Source organism: Arachis hypogaea, chromosome 6 (assembly GCF_003086295.3).
Source record: "Arachis hypogaea cultivar Tifrunner chromosome 6, arahy.Tifrunner.gnm2.J5K5, whole genome shotgun sequence".
NCBI lineage: Eukaryota > Viridiplantae > Streptophyta > Magnoliopsida > Fabales > Fabaceae > Arachis > Arachis hypogaea.
Window position 1 is genome coordinate 98,549,359 of NC_092041.1, and position 21,598 is coordinate 98,570,956.

Here is a 21,598-nt window from a genome sequence, read left to right on the forward strand (position 1 = left end):
TAGCAAACTAATAATTCAACGATAATTGTAGGGTTAGTCTAAATAATTTATCTTCTCCAATTTTCAATAATTAATTAAGAGAGGATAAAAATGAATTGATTAAATAAGTCTGTAATAAAAATTTATATTAATAGTTAAAAATTATTAGATTATTTAAGATATTTAATTAAATTATTAATAATTATTAATTTGTACCCGTGAGTGTTCACTTAAATATATATTAAAAAATGGCCAAAAAAAATAAGTATATACTAAAAAGTCGAAAAGGGAAAGAATATACTAATTTAAGGACAGAAATCAAAAGAGAGACAAATCTTACCGTTTTCGCTCCAAGTGATCTACTCTCTTTTCAACGTAATTTCGTTCTCTTGTCACACGCTATACTCGGCTCTACAAACACGCCCTTTTTTCTTCCTCTCTCTCTCTCTCTCTCTCTCTCACTGTCTCGTACTTCTCACTCTCACTCGCCTCCGTCACATCTTGCCGGAGCTCCATTTCCCGGCCAAACCCCCGCCGGCGAGATCCGTCCGGCACACCTCCCACACTTCCCCCAAAAAATGGTTTAACAAACAAAGCTTCCATCTCTGAAAAGAAAAAACAAAAAACAAAAAGAGAAATCTTCTCTCTCTCGTTCTCTCTCTCTCTCTCTCTCTCTCTCTCTCAAATATGTGTCGTTTTCTTGTTGTTGTTGTTGTTGTTCTACAGTGTCTTCTCTTCCACACTTTCGCACTCACCGCTTCGGTTCCGAATAGTAACGACGCACTGTCCCTCCTCGCTTTCAAAAACTCCGTCTCCTCCGACCCCTCGAACCTTATACAACAATGGAACAACGCCACTTCCTCCACCTTCTGCAACTGGCGCGGCGTTACTTGCGGCGGTTCTGGCAGAGTCACTGCCCTCCGCGTGACCGGCCTCGGCGGCGGCCAATTGTCTCCCTCCCTCGGAGACTTGTACGAGCTTCGCGTCCTTTCCCTTCCCGGAAACATGTTTTGCGGCGAGATTCCGGCGATCCTTGGTAACCTCCGGCACCTCGAGGTTCTCGAGCTTCAACAGAACAACTTCTCTGGGAAGTTACCCTTTCAGATGAGTTACCTGCATTCTCTTCAACTTGTTAACCTCTCTGGTAATGCTCTCAGCGGTTCAATTCCGAGTTGTTTCGTTGGGAGCGTGAGAACCGTTGATTTGTCGAACAACCGGTTTTCTGGTAAGATCCCAGTAGATGGTTTAACCAACGGCTGTGATTCGCTGGACTACTTGAGGCTTTCGCACAACTTTTTGATCGATGAGATTCCACGCCAGATTGGGAAATGTAGGAACTTGAGGTACCTTTTTCTCGATGGGAATATCTTGGAAGGGGGAATCCCAAATGAGATTGGTTTCGCTTCTGAGCTTAGGGTTCTAGATGTTTCTAGAAACAGCCTCACCGGCAGGGTCCCCAAAGCGCTTGGCAGTTGCTTGAAGCTTTCGGTTATTTTGCTAACTGATTTGTCTGATGATGAGGAAGAAGAAAATGAGGGAAGCTTGGGTTATAATGATAGCTTTAGAGGAGAGTTCAATGCGTTTGTTGGGAATGTTCCTCACGAAGTTCTCTTGATTCCCAGGTTGCAGGTCTTTTGGGCGCCAAGGGCGAATCTTGCTGGACGTTTGCCTGGCCGAGGCTGGACGGATTCTTGCGCGCTGAGAGTGCTAAATTTGGGGCAGAATTATGTATCTGGTGTTGTGCCGGAGAGTTTGGGGATTTGTAGGAATTTGACATTCTTGGACTTGAGTTCTAACAGTTTGGTTGGATATTTGCCTTCACAGCAGCTCAGGGTTCCTTGTATGGTGTACTTCAATGTCAGCAACAACAATATATCTGGCACACTTTCAGGGTTTGGGAATGGAAGCTGCGGTTCAACTGGCACCCCTGCTGCAAAAGACCTTGAATTCCTTGAATGGGAAGGATACAATGGTACATACTTTAGTATTCCTGTTTGGAGATTTTTGAAGAATCCTCTACTTGGATCAGGTTTAGAAGATAATAATAATACTGTCATTAGCCATGATTTCAGTTGGAATAGGTTTGGTGGATTGTTACCTATGTTTTCTCTTGGAGATAATCTTTTTACTGCAAATCATAGAGTTTCTTACATGCTGTTTCTCAATAATAATGAGTTCAATGGGTCTTTATCAAACCAGCTTGTTTTGAACTGTAATGATCTTGAGGCATTGTCAGTTAACTTAAGTATGAACCATCTGTCAAATGGGGACTCGCCAGCATTACTGCTGGACTGTCTACGGTTGACAGTTTTTGAAGCAGCATACAACCAGATCAGTGGGTCAATTGGAAAGGATATAGGTCACTTGATGATGCTTCAGCGTCTTGATTTGAGTGGGAACAAACTATTTGGATCTTTGCCTGATGAATTAGGAAGCCTGAAAAACATGAAATTGATGCTTTTAGCAGGAAATAATCTCACCGGGGAAATTCCTTCCCAGCTTGGTCAATTGGCTTACCTTTCTGTGTTGAATCTTTCTCACAATGCTCTAGTGGGAACGATTCCAGCAAGTCTGTCAAATGCCACTAATCTTGAAATTCTACTGCTAGATCACAATAAGCTTTTTGGGGAAATACCTTTATCCTTTTCGACACTTTCCAAACTTGTTCAGCTAGATGTTTCTTTCAATAATCTTTCAGGTCATATTCCTTACCTTCAGCATCCAAATGATTGTGGTTCCTATAAAGGGAATGAACACCTGCACTCTTGCCCTGATCCATACTCTGATTTGCCTGCTTCCCTTCCAGTCCCTCTTGAAGTCAAAAGTTTGCACAGACACAGGAAATCGAGGACGTTGGTTATTGCCTTGGTGTCTTCTGGTTCTCTAGTTATTTGCATACTTATGGGAATCGTATTGATGATCATTTTTGGGAGGAGTAAATTTGGTCGCCTCAGCAGTCTTAGAAGAAGACAGGTGGTGACTTTCCAGGATATTCCAACTGAATTGAGTTATGATGGTGTGGTCACCGCAACTGGAAATTTCAGCATTCGATATCTAATCGGCACTGGTGGTTTTGGGTCAACTTACAAGGCAGAACTGTCTCCTGGTTTTCTTGTTGCCATAAAGCGGTTGTCAATAGGTAGATTTCAAGGAATTCAGCAGTTTGAAACGGAAATAAGGACATTAGGTAGAATTCGGCACAAAAATCTTGTGACTCTTATTGGCTACTATGTAGGAGAGACAGAAATGTTCTTGATTTACAACTACCTCTCTGGCGGAAACCTTGAAGCCTTCATACATGACAGGTCAGGGAAAAAGGTGCAGTGGCCAGTTATTTACAAGATAGCGAAAGACATAGCAGAGGCCCTCGCTTACCTTCATTATTCTTGTGTTCCCCGCATAGTTCACCGCGATATCAAGCCTAGCAACATCTTACTCGATGAAGAACTTAATGCCTACCTGTCTGATTTCGGCTTGGCAAGATTGCTCGAGGTTTCTGAAACCCATGCCACCACTGATGTGGCAGGCACATTCGGTTATGTTGCTCCTGAATATGCCACCACTTGCAGGGTGTCTGACAAAGCAGATGTCTACAGCTTTGGTGTAGTGTTGTTAGAATTGTTGTCTGGAAGAAAGTCACTTGATCCATCATTTTCTGAATATGGGAATGGATTCAATATCGTACCATGGGCTGAGTTGTTGATAACCGAAGGTCGTTGTTCTGAGCTATTCTCATCTGCTTTGTGGGAAGCTGGTCCAAAGGATAAGTTGTTGGCACTTCTAAAGTTAGCACTAACATGCACAGTAGAAACACTTTCCATTCGGCCATCGATGAAGCAGGTTCTTGAGAAACTGAAACAACTGAAATGTTGAAAACTTTAAGCAATTGATGCCAAAACAGCAAGAGATGCTGCTGTTTGTAACGATTGACAATACCAAGGTAAGTGTGATCTTATATAACGGTTTTATCTATCTTATCATTCTGATGGTATTTTTACCCTGACATACAACTAAAATAAAGTTCTCTATGGCCCATATGCACATGGATGGACTAAAGTGTTTGAATTAGTATTTATGAATAGAATTAACATTGGTATCTAATGTCATGGATAATACCTATTCTTTTGTTTTAGTTTTATGGTATTAATTTTGTCCCTTATAGTTTTTGCATTAATCCTGTTTGATCAGAATCACCCAGAATATATTGACACCATACCCTGTATAAATCTCGATGCTCAATAAGGGGCTAATTAAGAAAGAAATTTAACAAACTCAATAAGGGTCTAATTGATAAATGTATAGAATATCAGTATTTTCACCTTCGGCGGGTCCATCATACTTTGGTTTATGTGATCATAGTGAATTTTTTAATGTGCTAATCATGTTTCCCAATTTTATCATGTTGAACAGATGAGTTGCAAAAGGGTTACTATGTTCAATAGCTGCAAAGATGACCAGTTTCTTTCTCGTTACCCGGGATTCATGATCATCATGGGAACAAACAAATGAGCGGTTACTACAAAGCCTGTGTTCCCACACCATTCAATGGTGGTAAGGATGTGAATCGATCTGGTGTATGCACAATTTTATTCTAACAGTTTTCACACCAACTGAAGTGTTCATCTTTTCGCTTCCTCTGAGGCCATGTGAGTTGCATGATGGAATCTACCTCTTAATGAGTTTGAGACTCTTTTCTATCGAAGGGGTAGTTACGTAACCGCGTGGGAGCTATGAAGATCCAAGATTCTTTTATTGATTGGTGACAAAGCATATTTGTCATCTTTCTTAAAAGGGTTTGAACTTTGAAATTCTTGCTCAGTGAGTGTTAGTGGAATAGATAGATAAATATGCCAAAAAGTACAAGTCACATTTTCAAAATTTGTAGATGTAAATGTAAGTCGATCATTAATGTATTGATGTAGGTAAGACCTATGAGAAATCTTGGTGCTAACTCGGCAGAGTAGGATGCCAGGATGGTTCTCGATCTTTGTTTTTAGTACTTTTTTCGTTCCAAATGTAAATAGAAAATAGACAGAACGCAATGCTGAGCAGTGGGTAGGACAGCACATCAATCGCCTAATTCAATTATTTAATTGTTTTTTTCCCCAGAACCTTTTTCGTTAGAATCATTTTGAGCGGATTAGTAAATCATACATTTTAACGGAAAAATTGATACACATTTTCTTAGCCGTCAAAAAAGTTTAGATACTAAATTTCAGCTATATTAGACTAATATTCTAGGGAGCTGTAATCTATTTTCATATATTGGGTGATTATTGTATGTAGATAAAATCTTTTATCAAAATCTCTTCCTGGTAAAAGTTAGCATTGTATGGCACTATAGTGATTAGCGCTCAGGAAACTCTTTGAATAATGAATACCGAGAAGATTCAAGAATCAAATTGTTTAAGTTCTGTCACAAAAAAAATTAAAAAAAAAAGAAATTGCTAATTTAAGTTCTGAACTTTTACAATGTTATTTAACTAGAATCAGTAGTAACAACTAACAAGTGACAAATTTTTTTGACTATTGAACTAAGAGTCATAATAATTTAAAGTGACAAAAGGAATCTGCTTAGGAATATTTTTGGCTGCAAGAGAGAATATTCGGTCAAACAGTTTTCAATATATATGCTCCAAAAATGTTATTTGTGCACACTAATATTATATTTTACACCCATTCATTTCTTTTTTTTTCTATTTTAATTGTTTTTCTTCTCAATTTATTTTATTTTCCTTTGTTATTCATTATTTTCTATTATCCCTATCCCCAGTCCTATTTTTTTATTATGAAAAATGTTATTTGCATATTTTTGTAATATGACCTTTTTTTTTAAAGAAAATCTTACAATTAAAGTTTGCTCTAATGTGTATAATAAAATTTGTTTTACTCTCTAAAAAAAATTGAACAATATATATGTATATACATAAAGAATGATGCAATTATTATTATTATTATTATTATTATTATTATTATTATTATTATTATTATTATTATTATTATTATTATTATTATTATTATTGATACGTAACTTATACTTCGGCCACCAAAAAGTTTGGAGTGAAACGATAAAGTCGGACCCGATAACTTGAAAAAGAAGACGTGGTCAGTAAAATTTGCTCACCTCAAACAAAACTCGATAACTGACCCAATATCTCGGACATATCCGTACAACGGGCAAAACATCATCTATAAAGCCGAGTACACAATCTCGGCTAAGGATCAGGTTCTACTCTCAGTTTTATATTAGCTTAGCACATTCATTAAATCTCCTTATTGACTTGAGTATCGGAGTATCTTTTGCAGGTATTCCCGCCGCGATATTCAGTCCAGGCCGACGTATAGCTCTCTCTCCTCAACGACACATTACTCGGAAACCACTATAACTCGACCACTCTTGTTCGGACGAATCACTTGGCACCCACCGTGGGGCCGGAATTTATCTAACTCCACTATTTTTTTTGCCTAGCTTTTTACTCTTTTTTGCAGGATTCCCGATCCTCAAGTATAGCCGATAATGGGATCCAACAACCCACACAAGCAGAGCTCCTAGCTCAGATTGCTGAGCTTCAGGCAGAAGTTCGGTGGATAGCCGAGCTGTCTTCCGCCAATAATGCTGAAAAGCATGAGGAAGGAAACTCCAAAAGCTCGGCCCAGGGCAATACAGACCCCCTGAACATTAGCCTGCCAAAGGAAAAGCTGACCTTAGACAACCCTTTCTCCGAAGAGATCACCAATTTTCAGATGCTGAAAAACTTCGTGCTGCCCACCGCCCTTGAGCCATACAAGGGGTTTGGTTATCCCTGTGCTCATGTTAAGAAATTCCAATCTATGATTTTTTTTAATGGCACTAACAATGAACCTGTGATTTGTCGAGCTTTTCCTACTTATTTTGATGGTGCTGCATTACTCTGGTTTTCCAAGTTGTATGCAGGTTCAATTTCTTTTTTTGAGGAGCTGGCGAGATCTTTCATCGATTACTTTGCCGCATCATGAATATATGTGCACGGATCAAACTACATAGGCACAATCAGACAAGGACAACATGAAAGCCTAAAGGACTACATGACTCAGTTCGCTGAAGCAACCATGGAGATTCCAGACTTAGACCCGGCAGTCCATCTACACGCCCTTAAAACCGGCCTCAAACCTGGCAAGTTACGGGAGACAATTGCGGTAACTAAACCAAAGACACTAGAAGAGTTCCGAGAAAGGGCTACAGGTCAAATGGAGATCGAAAAGCTTCGTGAAGCCTAGAAAACAGACAAACAATCGCCCATAAGAGATGAGGAAAAGGTTTTCAGATTACCGAGCAACAAGAAACCAAAGAAATCTTTCAAGGTCACACCAAAATTCAATACCTACACCAAATTCAACACGAAGAGGGAGAACATAACCAAGAAGATCCTCAATGCCAAAATAGTAAAACCCCCTGTCCGAGCAGGAAGTTACCAAGATCAAAGGTTCGTAGATAGAAGTAAGCATTGCGCTTTTCATCAAAAGTTTGGACACACTACGGACGAGTGCATAGTAGCCAAAGACCTACTTGAAAGGCTAGCCCCCTAAGGGCTCCTAGACAAATACGTTGAAGGATGTAAAACCAAATAAAATAGCTCGAACCGAGATGAGCATCCACGAGCATCGACAGACAAGGACAAAGGAAAATGGACATTACCCAACCCACCAAGAGGCATCATCAACTACATATCAGGAGGCTACGCGGGTGAAGGCGAAACGACCTCGGCCAGAAAACGGAGTTATCGGGCGATGCTAGCGATTGAAGGAACAACACACCTCAGAAGAGATCCAGACGTCACAATAACATTCAATTAATCAGACATCAAATCAGCAAGTTCTAATCTCGACGATCTAGTGGTAATCTCCATTCAAGTTGGAAAGTTGTTGGTAAGAAAAACATTACTAGATCCAGGTAGCAGTGCCGACATTTTATTTTATTCTACTTTCAAAAAAATGAAATTATCAGAAAAAACAATGCAACCTTTCTTTGGAGAGATGATCGGTTTTTTCGGAGAAAGGGTCCCCATTATGGGACATATATGGTTAATGACAACAATGGGAGAGGACCTCATGTCAAAATCAATTGATATCCAATATCTGATAGTAGACTGTTATAGCCCTTATAATATCATCATCGGAAGACCTGCTCTGAATGCATTTAGGACAGTAGTCTCTACTTTACATCTGTATGTTAAGTTCTCCATGCAGGAAAATAGGTTAGCAATAGTGTATGTGGATCACCAAGAAGTTCGGCAGTACTATAATGCCAGCCTAAAGCAAAACCCGATAAAACAGATACGTCGATCACAGGTGCAAGCCATTCACAATATGGCCGAGATCTTGACATTATCCGAACTTGATCCAAGGGAGAATTTCAATGAAAGACCTCAACCAATGGACAACCTCCAACGAGTAATGTTAACCGATAATGACAAGCAGTCCACACACATCGGAAGAGGAGGAGGTATCCATAAATTTGAAAGGAAAAAAAAATAATGTATGTATATGTATTTGAAAAAAGAAGAAGAAGAAAAAGCAAATGAGAGAAAAAAAAGAAGAAAAAACAGGGGTAGAAAAAGAAGAAGAAAAAGTGCGTGTAATGACACTATTTTAATAAGAGTAATTTTTTTTAATATTAGACCTACTTAAATAAACTTAAATAAAAAAATACTTAAATATATAACCATCCTATTTTGTTATATTCAGGATTCTCAATATAATAAAAAAAATTTAGAAACTAAATATACAACGCAAACTTTTTTACGAATCTATTTGAGTATATTCTCTAGTTTATATTAAATAAAGTATATCACACTCTTTATTAACTAGACAAATTTTAACTTTCTATTTTCTTATGTTTTATATGAATTATTAAAATTTAAAAGAGTAGTATGCCAATCACATTAATTTTAAGCCTTTAACAGGGGCGCGATACATTAAATTCTGAAAAATACTGCAAGAATGAAATTTCAAATCTTTTTGGGCCCTTAGAAAAAAAAGAGGTTCTCGCTGCGATTGCCGCCGAGGCTGGAGTTGAAGCAGTGGCACCAACAGGCAACAGCGACATCCACTTAAATGAAGACGATCTTGAGTTGACAAGGAAGAGAAACAAAGATGAGCGGGTCACGACTGTGCTCCTTGCTCGTCGAATTAGGGTTTGAAGATTCCGAATCGTTGGACCCTGACAGCTTCGAATGGCCGTTCCAGTACGAACAAACTCGCCCCGTCCTCCACTGGATCTGCTCCAGCCTCCGCCCCTCCAACATCCTCTCCCTCTCTGATCTCTCTCAGTATGAGCAATTCAAGAAAGAAGGGAAGCTTTTGGAGGTGAATTCGATACATTCTTTGAAAATTTTCATCATTGCATTGCTGAATTTGAAATGCCGTACTGAATCGTTTTTGTTGAATGTTGATCAACAGGGGGAAGATTTGGACTTCGCTTATGATAGCATTTTGGCCTTCTCTGACACCAGAGACAACCAGGAAGCCGTCTTTGGCGCCGCCGAAGAGGGATTGAAGGATATAAGGTTCTCTATTTATATCCATTGCCATATGCGTTTCTGTGTTCATGTTTTGGTCAATTCATGGTTGCTGAAGCTAATTTTGCTTGATTGCTAACTGCAAATTTAAGTTGTCGAAAGTTGTCTAAGTGTTGATGCTTCTCAAAGCCATTTTTGAGTGTATGATAAATGTTAGCAAGAAGCAAATTTGCATAAGCGATGGGCTATGAACTACTGACACAAAGTAAGCAAGGTTTTGTGTCGAACATGTGTAGTGTGCAATACTCAAAGACATCCACACATGTCATAGGTGCAATCATATTTGACCAATTATATTTTCCCTTTCAAGTTCATAGGCACTTCAAACATGAGTTAGATGTAGTGTCATTAGGATCCAAAACACCAGTATTATTTGTTTGAATATTGGTAGTAGTGAATAACTGAATAATGGTAATTTTACATTTATAAATGCTCGATTACCATATAAATTTTGAAACTTTATATATCTATATCCCATGTCTCTGTCTTGTCATTTAAAAAAAAATGGTGTGTCTACCTGTCCGTATCTGTGTTTTGTCAAGTATCTGTGTCGATATCCATGCTTCGTAGGTCAGGGATGCTTTGGCAATATCTCTTTTCATAGTATATTTTGGGCAGATGATAGGGTTTTTCTTTTACTTCTGAAAGTAACATCTCAAGTGCAACAGAAACTATTAGTTTGCACCCACTTTGCATCCAAATCAAATTCAGCCTGAGTGCGTGTTTGGGTTTCCATTTGCTCTTGACATAAATTCTAACTATTTTAACTTAATTTCACTATAAATGCAATAGGCACTACCTTGTTACCCTTTTTTAGCTTATATTTTTCTTCAGGGAGGCAACTCTGGCATATAAAGCTGAAGCTTCAGATTTGCAAAGACAGCTAAGGCAACTGCAATCACAGTATGATTTGCTTACAAGCCAGGCATCAACTTTAACGCAAGGAAGACGGGCACGAGTTGCTGCAACATCTATTGTAAATGGACACCTTACAACAATAGATGATAACCTTTCAGTTAGAAATTTACAGGTGCTCCACCAAATTCTTTGATCTTAAATAATGTGTAAGATTAGGTAAACATGTATGTGTTTATCAACCTACAGATATGGATACTTATGCAATGTACAATATTAAATGCAAGAGGAAGACACTAAACAATCAGTACCAATGTACGACAAAACTAAGCAATAATTAGCTAGCCAATGAATATGTAAAAGCCATATGAATAACATGTGCTTATAATCAGGTGATTCCATGCTTTATGTTCCTGGCTTTTTCAGTTTTTTGAATGTTTGCAAGTAAAAGTTTTTTTTTTTTTTTTTTTTTTTGTCGTCTGGATAAGTTCTTTAGGGCTTGTTTGGGTGAGATTTTAAGAAAAATTAAAATAATTTAGCGTGTTTGGTAAATTTCTAGTAGTAAAAGTAAAAGCACTAGAAAAATAAAAAATATCTTTTTTTATCAACTTAATGGCACCCAAACAAGCACTTAGTATAGATCATATGTATTACAGCAAGGCAATAGGTTCAACAATATTTCTTAGCTGATGTGGGTGTCTATATTTCAGTTAAGTATTGTCTCAACTCATGGTGTTTTGTTTATGTGGTATTGCTTTATCATTTAGATGAATGCAGTTCTTGGAAGAATTGCTTCCACAGCACAAGAGTTGGCTTGTTATCATTCGGGAGATGGTAATGTTTGTCTTTTCCACTCTGAGCTTACTTCCTTGAGCTTCTCATTTTATAAAATTTAATTTTGTTTCCATTATCTGATCCAAGATAAGTGGGTGAAAGATATTTTATGAAATAATAAAAAAGTGAACAAACTATTAATGAAGTAGATCTCTACAATATCATAACATATCAGAGGGAATTTCATCTAAAAGGGTCATGCGCAGAGGCTAAACATATATTCTTATACTACAAAGCATGCTAGTTTGAACATTTGTCATTGGAGGTGAAAGAAATATGTTCTGACCAAAAACACCCAATAGTGGCATATAATAAACTTGCTCTTTCCAAAGCATCCTTGCTGACCTACGGTTGGCAGCACGAGCTCAAATAATAGCACCCCTGGTTTATGTTTTTAGTTTTGGTTATTGTGTTTTGTTACATGGAAGAGCTTGACCAGCATCTGGTTTCCAAGTAGAATTCTATGTAGCGAAATGGTGTGATTTTAGCATGTATATAGCAAACTCCACTTAGTGAAATAAGCTTTGTTTGTTGATGATGATTTGTGTAGTATATTGAAAAATCATAACCCGCAGGCTCATATACATACTGAAAGTTGACATGTAATTATAGAGATTGCTAAGGAAAATGGAAGTTTATCATTTGAAACTTTTAAAGACTTTTAACAGATAAGGATTCCGTTGGGGGACGAAAACAGAGGGTATATTTACACAAAATGATAACATTATGCAACATTTTTTTTTCTTTAAATGATTTAAAACAATATATCTTTATTTGATTTTATTTTCATGCAAGGTAAAATAGCAAACTGCTGGTTTCTTAGTTTTGTTTAAACTTTTAATACTGCATAAGATGCTAAAACTTTGATACTGTGATTTCAGAAAGAATTAATTTTCATGATGTATGTTTGTCTCATACCCCACTATCACTTTTTTACTTGAAATTAGGACTTCACAATTTACTGGCAGTTCTCTTATTTTTTGTGTGTATTTATTTACTTTCAGACTCTTTATGCCATTGATATGGTTGATTCCATTCTTCTTAGTTCTGATAAGTTGAGATACGTTGAAGTGCAGAGGATGGTATATATTTGGCATACTCAGACTTCAATCAATACCTACTTGGAGACAAATCTTGTTTAGCTGAGCTAAATCAGTGGTTTGCTAAGCAACTGGAAACCGTATGTTGGCAGAATTCTTTCCTTCTTTATGTTTTCTTCTCATTCTGTTCTAACAAAAGACACTGCTCTTTTCCTTATTTAATATTTATTAAAATCTGAAGTATTGACTTGCTCTTGCTAGGGGAGGGCGTAGTTTTTCATAATAGTTTTTCTTGCTGAGTTTTGCCTACTAGTAAAACAATCTAGAAGTCTAGAATGGTGAAAGACAAAGAAGTTTATGAATGGACATTTAGAATAAACATATTCACTTCTTTACCTTTATGTCAAATCTTGTCAGTCCTGAAGCTTACTTTTAGAATAAAACCTAGTATATACATGTTAGGTGTTCATACTCATGTAACATCATGTAACACATCCATCTTCTCAAGTGGTTCCTCCAAAAGAAGAAATTTTATAAGATTCTTGTTGCAAACTGAACCACTACTGAAAATCCATTGATGGATACTTGAGAGCTTTGCTCTCTTCTCAAGATGTTTGTTACCTTTAAGGTATATTGATATGATATAGTGGTATTTTATTTAATATTTCAAAGGATTCAGAGCTTGATGTTTGTCATGCAAGATGAACTTGTTAGATTAAAGTCCTTTAACATTTTTATCTAGATTGGAAAATGAAATCTTGAACATGATAATTTATTCTTCTTGAACTCTTTCTGGTGTGGTTGATTGATCCATGTGGCTGAACTTATCTTATGGGACTAAATTATTTTTGGTTGTTCTTGTTGAGCTTTTTCTGTTTTGTATATTTTTTAGAAAGTGATGTTTGAACTTTCTGTTAGTTATATATCTATTTGGGTCTTAATGCCCTTTTATGTTTCTTATGTATTATCAGGGTCCATTCCGACTTGTTGCTGAGGAGGGAAAATCTAAATGCTCTTGGGTGAGTCTTGATGATATCTCAAATATATATGTCAGAGGTATACCAGTCTTTCACAACTTGCTATTACTTTTCCCCACTCCAAATTTAATTGGAACTCGTATCTCCTTAGTAATAAGGACTTAAGTTTTTCTTATGTTCTTGTTAAAATTTTTATTCCACAAATATAAATATATTTTGTTGTATCTATAAAATAATGATTTTCTACTTGATGATTCCAAAACCATTAAACATGTAATTTTCTTTGCTACATTGGTGAGTGGTGACAATGAGGTTCAAAACTTGGACCTCATATATATATTACTACCTAAATCTCTCACCACTAGACTAATCTCAGTGGATCCTTAAGCATATAACTGAACATGCTGTCTTCTTAGAAGTTCTTGCTTCTGGGCTCTGGCATTCTGTTACAACCCTTCACACCTTATAGCTGCATTCCAACTTGTTGTAAACTTTTTTCTCACAAAAATCTGTACTGAACCAGTCCCTGTATTTCATGCAAAACGAATGCTCTCTGTATTTTGTTATGTATATTAAATTCAACCATGCTGTGGCATGCACACAGATATAGCATATATGTTTGCTTGAAGTAGCTTAACATTAACAGAACTTATTTTTATGTATAGTTACTATTCAGATTTGCCAATAGAATAAACGAATCATTTTCTCGCTTTGTGATTGAGCAGATTTGGAAAAATCACACCATCAACGTGTATCTGAGTTGCAACGGCTTCGATCAGTGTATGCTCTTTATCCTATAAGATTGCAACGATTACATGCTTCTGTTATTTGTGAGAAGTTGAAGTTCTACCCAGATCTACATGTAAAAGTCATGCCTACATTCATTGCCAGTTCGTTATACAAATTGTTCTGCTTTTGATGTTCTGGTGATGACTTGACATGAAATCTTGATTATCCTGCTTTTATTCCAATTTTGTCTTAATACCATTTGAGTTCATATTTTGTGGGGTAGTTGATGTTTTTGGGTACTTTTTGATCCATTTAGACTGGATACTATTGCTAGTCTCTTTCTGAGGTTCAATTAAAAGTTTGACTGGTTATATTGTCTCTAACATATCACACAGATTTGGAATAAGTGAAAGGCAATGGGTGGAAGCACAAGTTGAAAATGCCAAGCAGCAGGCTATTTTAATGACACTTAAATCTCAGGTTTCATCAGATGAAGCTCACATTCATCTTGATCTTCATTCTCTCAGGTATCCTCAACATGATTTATTTATTGGCAAGTTGATAAAAATAGGAGAAAAGTTTCTCGAGTTTCTGGTAGTTGCAGTGTTAGGACTCATTTGGCATGCTTGATAGGATAAGCATTGACAAGATAAATCCCTAATAATATAAGGTTCGATTGACAATTGTATATTTCCTAATAAAATTTTAATTTTAATACTATACATATATCAAAGTCCAATCAAAATTTGATCTCGTATTCCAACATATGGTCAAGTTATATTACTATTTTTATTGTATATAACTAAGTTTATATTAAATATTATTTATCTATGTAGCCGACCCCTCCTAGTGGGATGTGCCTTTGTTGTTGTTGTTGTTGTCGTTGTTTGTTTGTTTGTTTTTTGGAAAAATTATATTGACCTTCCCTGAGGTCTTTTTAATTACATTTACAACCTTTAATTGTCAATTACCTCCCCTCGCCCTTTAATGACAGGTAAAATGATTTTTTTTCCACTAAAAACCACGTCTTTAATGTGATTAGACTTGAATGGATGGATAGATAATGTTAGAACTGTAACTATCTGTAATGACTTTAAATTAATTATAGCCGAGTTATTTTCTAAATTTTGTGTTTTTTTTAATTGTTTATGTAATCATATCATCTGGTATAATGTTCAGGAGAAAGTATTCTGAATTGAAAGGAGAACTTTCGAATCTGTATAGCCGTGAGGAGAAATTGCTATCAGAGGTTGGTTGCTACATAGATTCCAAGGCTTGTTCTGCCTTCTAGCAAATATTGATATCGCCAATAGAAATCCTTGAACTTTTCTAAGATGCCACACCATTAGCATTTAGTAGTTTTTTTATGTACTATTTGCATATTGGAGGCTCAATGTTTTCATTCATCCGGTATTTTGAAAATTTGTCCCTATTCTAGCTACATTTTAAGAACATAAATGTTAGTCAAGGCCTAGAAACTAATTTAGTGTTGTGCTACTGTTAATGTTTCCAACTGCAGTTGAACACTACGATTCAAAAACATTCATTTGACATGCATTGTATTTCTCCTATTGAGGTTTTCTTTTTTATGCATGATGATTTTCACCAATTCACCATATAATTATATCACATTATCTTGATAATCAAGCTTACCGGATTTGAAAAAGTTCGGCATCAATCAATATGTAATTCAATAGTCACAGTTGCTTGTATTTTTAAAATTATAATAAACGCAAAAGTAAATTGCTATGATGACATGTTAAATCAATTCCACATTTTATAAAATTTTATTACATTAATATATATAGTGAGATGTTCAAATTAATAGTTGGATTGATGAAATTTATTGTGTATAAGAAGTTTTTCAACTATGTAAGGCAACAAGACAAGACTTACACAGGGTGAAATGGATCCTACTCTATTATAAATCCCCTGTATATTGGTAGTTTAATTCAGTTTTTATATGCATGTTGAATGATGTGTTTTTTATTCAGTTTCTAACGTATGTGAACTGCAATTTCAATTTTTAAAATTCATTGAGTTGTAATGTTCATTTCTGTCTTGTGACAAGTGTCCATGTTACTGTTTCATCGGCTGATACCATTCCCTGGAGTGTCAGGAAAAAAAAAAAAGAACACCGGATTCCTTAAAGTGAAAAAGAGAAATGTTTTTTCTGAAGAATCTCAACAATGTAACTGAACGGTAACTCCAATCGTTAAGTTAAAACAATGCCCACTCAGGAAATTTCTTATAATTTATCTGAATATTTATCACTTCTTTGTGCACAAAATGTTTCACTATTTATAATTGTTTCTCTTTACATTTACACCCTTTTATCTAATTGCACCTTTTACCCCTTTTAGACTATTCCAGATTTGTGCTGGGAGCTAGCTCAACTCCAAGACACATATGTTTTACAGGGTATTATGAACTTTTTACTCTCAAACTATACAGATCAAATAATTCACTTTTACTATCTTAGTCTTTACTTTTACATGACTCCTTGTTCAAATTTGCTATGATCCAATTTTTCTGCACGCTAGGTGATTATGATTTGAAGGTCATGCGCCAAGAGTACTACATTAACCGGCAAAAAACTGTAAGCTTAGCTGCTGATTGCTAATTATGAATACTTCTTGTATTTATGTCTTTCACTATTGGATGTATTTGTATTCATTTGTATTTACATGAGATTGTTCCCTAAACTATAAGCTATATGGCAGTTAGTCAAACATTATTTTGATGCACAAAACATTGGATTTGCATAATTCCACTAGGTGAGGTTGGCTAAATGGATTAAATGACACCATTGGTCTTCCTTTGTCTCTAGCCACTGTCTGTCTTCCATCTAATCTATCCTCTTTGACTGGATGTTCTATCAATTCCTGGTCTTCTTCCAACGTGTTTAAACCATCTAAGTAGATTTCACTGTCCTTTAAACAATAGGTGTTACTTCAACTTTCTCTCGCATATCTTTGTTCCTTATTCTATCCATGCGTGTATAATCGTTCTTCCAGATTTCGTTGATGCACTCATCTATGATCAAAATCTCATCATTCCTATACATACGCTCTTTCTTGATTTGCTTAATCCCATTTTTCTCTTAGCCGTCTTATACCTTTCCCAAATTTCCACACTTTTGTCACAAAGATCACTCTTTAAAGCATTCTCTCTTTATCTTGACTTTCTCTTGCACACACTTGTGTCCCACCACCACAATTCTTTATCTCTTGTCCCAATATCTTGTTTGCCAACAGTTTCTTTGCCACTTTACTGATAACTTCTATCATCTCACCCCATATCTCTTTAGAACTTTCATGTTCTTCGCACCTTGCTTTCTGTCTTTTGGAGTCTCTTTGTTTCTCACCTTTCATTTGCCATCACCTGATCGTTGGGTTCCTTTCTTGACGACTTATCTTCATCTTTCGCTGGGCATGGAAATCCATATCAAGCACCCGATATTGGGTGGTCAAACTCTTGAAATAATTTTGCAGTTACTAAGAAATTTTCGGTCTTATTTTCTAAGCAAAAAGAAATCTATTGGAGAACTTGTCATCCCAGTCTTATAAGGTGTTTGTTTTGCTTGTCATACCCTGTGTTCACTATTCTAAATCCATGACCCCATGCTCATTTAAGTCTTCTCCCAAGAAAATCTTATTTTCTAATTTCTTGTATTAAACCTTCCATATTTTCCCAGAACCTTGTCTTGTGTTTCTTTTTTTTTTTTTCAAACCGACTTGTGGTGCATAGGTACAAATTTCATAAAAGACCTCCAATTCCACCACAAGTTTTAGTGGTGATGATCTGATTTCCTACTCTTTTAACATCTACCACATCTTTCTTCTAGTGCGTATCAATGATAATGCCCACCTCATTTCTATTCTTCGCCATCCTGTATACCAAAATTTAAATCTTGAAGTGTCCAACTCTGTTACTTTTGCCCCCACCCATTTCGTTTCTTTTATGCACATAATGTTAATCTTTCTCCTTGTCATGATTTTCACCATCTTGATAGATTTTCCTTTAAGTGTGGCTATAGAGCATGTTCCAAATTCCTCCATAATTCCACATAGGAAAAACAAAGATAAAAATCAATGGTAGATATATGAACATGACAAGGTTGTGTTCATAGAGGATCAAAATTCTTCTGAGCACTCTCCTTCCTCCTTATTCCTGCAATTTACGTATTCCTCTCTTTTCACCTAATGGAAGGTGTTACATTTATCATTAAAGACAAATTTTTAATCTTTAACTTGATCGTGTATAACATTGTGCATAATTATATCTAACATTTGAACTTTTGTATATGTATCCAACCTTTCCTAACGGGCTCTCATTTTTTGTGGCAGTTCATAAACCATCTTATAACTCTACTTGCCAGGCATCAGTTGTTAAAGATAGCCTGCCAATTAGAAAAGAAGAACATGCTTGGAGCCTATTCGCTACTGAAAGTCATAGAGTTAGAGTTGCAAGCCTATGTGTCTGCAACAGAGGGACGGGTGGTATGTATCCCTACAATTTAAATTTCCTATTGTTTTCATTTTTTATTTGCTTTATTTTTTCTGTTGAGCTGTTATTTGGTTTACTTATCGTGTTGTTAACTGCAGTTTATTTGTTTTAGGTAATGGTATTTCCTTAATTTGGTTTGATTTCTCCTTTTTACTACATAACCTGTCTAAATGTTTGCTGATGCGTTCATCTGGAGATAATGCATGATATTTACGTTTCTTTTTAACATATGCATTTGAAATTATGTGACGTGTTAGTAACTTAGTATATCTTGTCTTTACTCAAAAATGATGAGGGCAGACAGGCAAACATTATGTTGTATCATTGGTGAACTGCCTGTTGCAGTTGGTGATTAAAAAGAAAGAGTTGGAATGTATTTTCATGATGTGATGTTAAGGAGTATGGATAATCTTTTTAAATTTTATAGTAGAAAAAGAATTCTTTTGAGAGTTTGAGACTTGCATAGAAGTTCAGAAATAGAAAAATACTTTGTTCCAAACACTCTCTTAGTCAAATCTCTGAGAAAAGGTTGAGCTTAGCTTTGCTCCAAGTGATGCAAGCAACCAAATTTTTTCCTAAATTAAGTAGTGTGTCACAGAAATCTTAGGGATACAAGTATTCTTTATTTAGAAGTTTTGACCTCTCAAAACCGTGAATCTGACCCTCAAGAACTGGTCCATGAAGCTTGGACACACACACCCCCAACATTCATCAAATAAGACTTTAGTACTTAGTAGTTTATGAAATAAAAGTACTTTTTCCCAGTCAGCATTGAACTTAATTAACCTAAATCTATATAGGGATATGGATTTGGTTAACTTGACATTTCCTATAATTTACATCAAATCCCAATAATCAATATCATATTATGGTGTACTGTTGAACTATTTTTACATTCAACTTCATTTTGGATTGTTTTGCAGTGTCGGTGCCTGGCCCTTATTCAAGCTGCATCAGATGTTCAAGAACAAGGGGGAGTACATGACAGTGATAATTTCTTGCATGCTATTAGAGACCTACTAAAAGTTTATTCAAGTGAGTATTTTTTTTAGTGATCTATTCGTGTTATATTGGATTCATTAGCCTTCTAATTTTATACGTGTCATTGTCTAACTGTGTCATTTTCTTTTTTTTTTCCCAGATACTCAAGCTGCATTATCGACATATGTATCAGCACCAGGCATTGTCCAGCAGATATCAGCTCTCAATTCAGAGTTGATGACCCTTCAGTCAGACCTTGAGAATTCTCTCCCTGAAGACAGAAATAGGTGTATTAATGAACTGTAAGTATTTCTTTTATTTATTTATATATTTAAGAAAATGAATTATGCATGTGAAGGTTTCCTTTCAAGTTTTGATGCCTTTTGATTTAACAGAGAGACCTTTGTATGTTACTGTATCATTAAGATTTCTTAGGCCTCAGTTGACTAGTGCAGACAGCAGTATACTTAAGGATGCAAAAGCATAATCTTTCCATTTAGGGAGGATACATCGACACATTATAAATAGAAGCTACCCAAATATTGTATTCCCATTCATATTAATAGTTGCTGAATGCTTAGTGTAATATATACACAGAAGCTTTTCTTTTTTTTTTCCCAAATAATGGTTATGCGTTTCCCTTTAGTTCCCTATTTTTTGTTGTGATTATTATGTTGAATGTGAAGGAATTTTTGTTTTCATAATAGGTGCACCCTCATTCAAAGTTTGCAGCAACTGCTCTTCGCATCTTCAACAACAGCCCAGCCTATTCTAACCCCTCGGGTATGACTTTCAGATTTGACTGGATGCAGTCTTGATTTCGCTGTTGCCATATTACAATTAGTTGTCTTATCTGGATTTAGCTTCTCACATTTATGAATCATTGTATAAGTGGTTAATCTTATTGAACTAATCTTGAGATTTTGGATCAATAGTTTTTTCCAGTTCATCTGAGCTTTTCGCCTTACCTTTCGATCTGAAATTATTCCGCTGACATTTGTGATGTTGCATCAGCCATTAATGAAAGAGCTTGACGAAATGGAAAAGATGAATGGAAAGCTCTCGGCTGCTGTGGAGGAGGTCACACTCGAGCATGTCAAGAAGAATGAGGTAATGTGATTTATACACACTACAAACTACCTTTCTCTGCAATTATCATCTGTTGGTAATTTTCTTAACTTAATTCCTAGGGGTGTTCATGGATCGGATCTGATTCGCATATTCGTAGCGTTTATCCGAATCCGATCCGCAAGGCTATCGGATTGCGGATTTTGTGTGGGTATCCGCATATCCGCGTATCCGCAAAAAATAAAAAAATAAATAAGTAAATATTCTTTTTATGTTTTATTTCAATAAATAATTATCATATATGTTGTATTATTTTAATTTATTATTTAAGAAAAATGTTTAATATTATTATAAGAGTAAACATATTTAAAAGAATAAAAAAATAGATTTTTAATAAAAATAAGCTTTTAAAAATATTTGTGTTTTGCGGATATATCCGATATCCGATATTCGATCCGCAAATGTGTGGATCAAATCGGATCGAAATTTTGGCCATATCCGATCTGATCCGTGTTCACTCGTATTAATTCCTGTTATGTTTAATAATAATGTCATTGAAACATTATGTGTTGAGTGGTATTGAACTCACTCATTCTCACATTGTGTTGACTAATTTGCACTAGATTGTGAAACATCATTCGCAAGAAAGTGGACTTCAAAGGAGAGTCTTCGTTGATTTCTTTTGCCACCCAGAGCGTTTGAAGAGCCAAGTCAGGGAACTGAATGCTACAATCAGAGCCTTACAAATAACTTAGGAAAAAAATTAATGTAATTCTTGCTAACTAAACTATAAATGTATAAATACATCGTGTTTGATTAAGAGTAATTTATACAGCTCTATGGATATATTCCAAAAGTACCTAAAATTAGTATTACAAATAGTTCATTGTTATTATATTATATTTTATTTCGAAAAGAATAGTTACATGTTTAGTAAAAGTGAAGTACCTTAATAAGTTCCTAGACTTAAAAATTTTGGTTCCTTTACATTATTTCTGTATGCATGCCTGTCTTTGTAATAATTTCACAGCTATTAAATGAAGGACACAGTTTCGGCATGCTGACCCAC

General features: G+C 35.8%; 2 protein-coding genes across 2 annotated transcripts; both read left to right on the forward strand.

Annotated features, from left to right (window-relative positions):
• The first annotated feature begins 286 nt into the window (after positions 1 to 286).
• Positions 287 to 5,090, forward strand: LOC112697086 (LRR receptor-like serine/threonine-protein kinase RPK2). The gene is made up of 2 exons (XM_025750088.3): positions 287 to 3,919; positions 4,390 to 5,090. The coding sequence occupies exon 1, from the start codon at positions 667 to 669 to the stop codon at positions 3,850 to 3,852; it is 3,186 nt and encodes a 1,061-aa protein (XP_025605873.1). The 5' UTR covers positions 287 to 666; the 3' UTR covers positions 3,853 to 3,919; positions 4,390 to 5,090.
• A 3,753-nt stretch (positions 5,091 to 8,843) lies between these two features.
• On the forward strand, positions 8,844 to 21,502 carry LOC112697087 (AUGMIN subunit 3). Its single transcript, XM_025750090.3, has 17 exons — positions 8,844 to 9,324; positions 9,418 to 9,524; positions 10,371 to 10,566; positions 11,159 to 11,225; positions 12,302 to 12,405; positions 13,237 to 13,321; positions 13,968 to 14,022; positions 14,367 to 14,498; positions 15,151 to 15,220; positions 16,335 to 16,392; positions 16,515 to 16,570; positions 18,321 to 18,473; positions 19,404 to 19,515; positions 19,622 to 19,763; positions 20,169 to 20,244; positions 20,476 to 20,571; positions 21,153 to 21,502. Exons 1-17 carry the CDS (start codon positions 9,112 to 9,114, stop codon positions 21,282 to 21,284), a joined length of 1,854 nt encoding a protein of 617 aa, XP_025605875.1. The 5' UTR covers positions 8,844 to 9,111; the 3' UTR covers positions 21,285 to 21,502.
• Positions 21,503 to 21,598: the final 96 nt, after the last annotated feature.

Coding starts and splice junctions, on each gene's coding strand:
- LOC112697087 (XM_025750090.3), top strand. CDS start 9,112: ATGAGCGGGTCACGACTGTGCTCCTTGCTCGTCGAATTAGGGTTTGAA. Junction 15,221..16,334: donor AGGAGAAATTGCTATCAGAG/GTTGGTTGCTAC, acceptor TACCCCTTTTAG/ACTATTCCAGATTTGTGCTG. Junction 19,764..20,168: donor AATAGGTGTATTAATGAACT/GTAAGTATTTCT, acceptor TTTTCATAATAG/GTGCACCCTCATTCAAAGTT.
- LOC112697086 (XM_025750088.3), top strand. CDS start 667: ATGTGTCGTTTTCTTGTTGTTGTTGTTGTTGTTCTACAGTGTCTTCTC.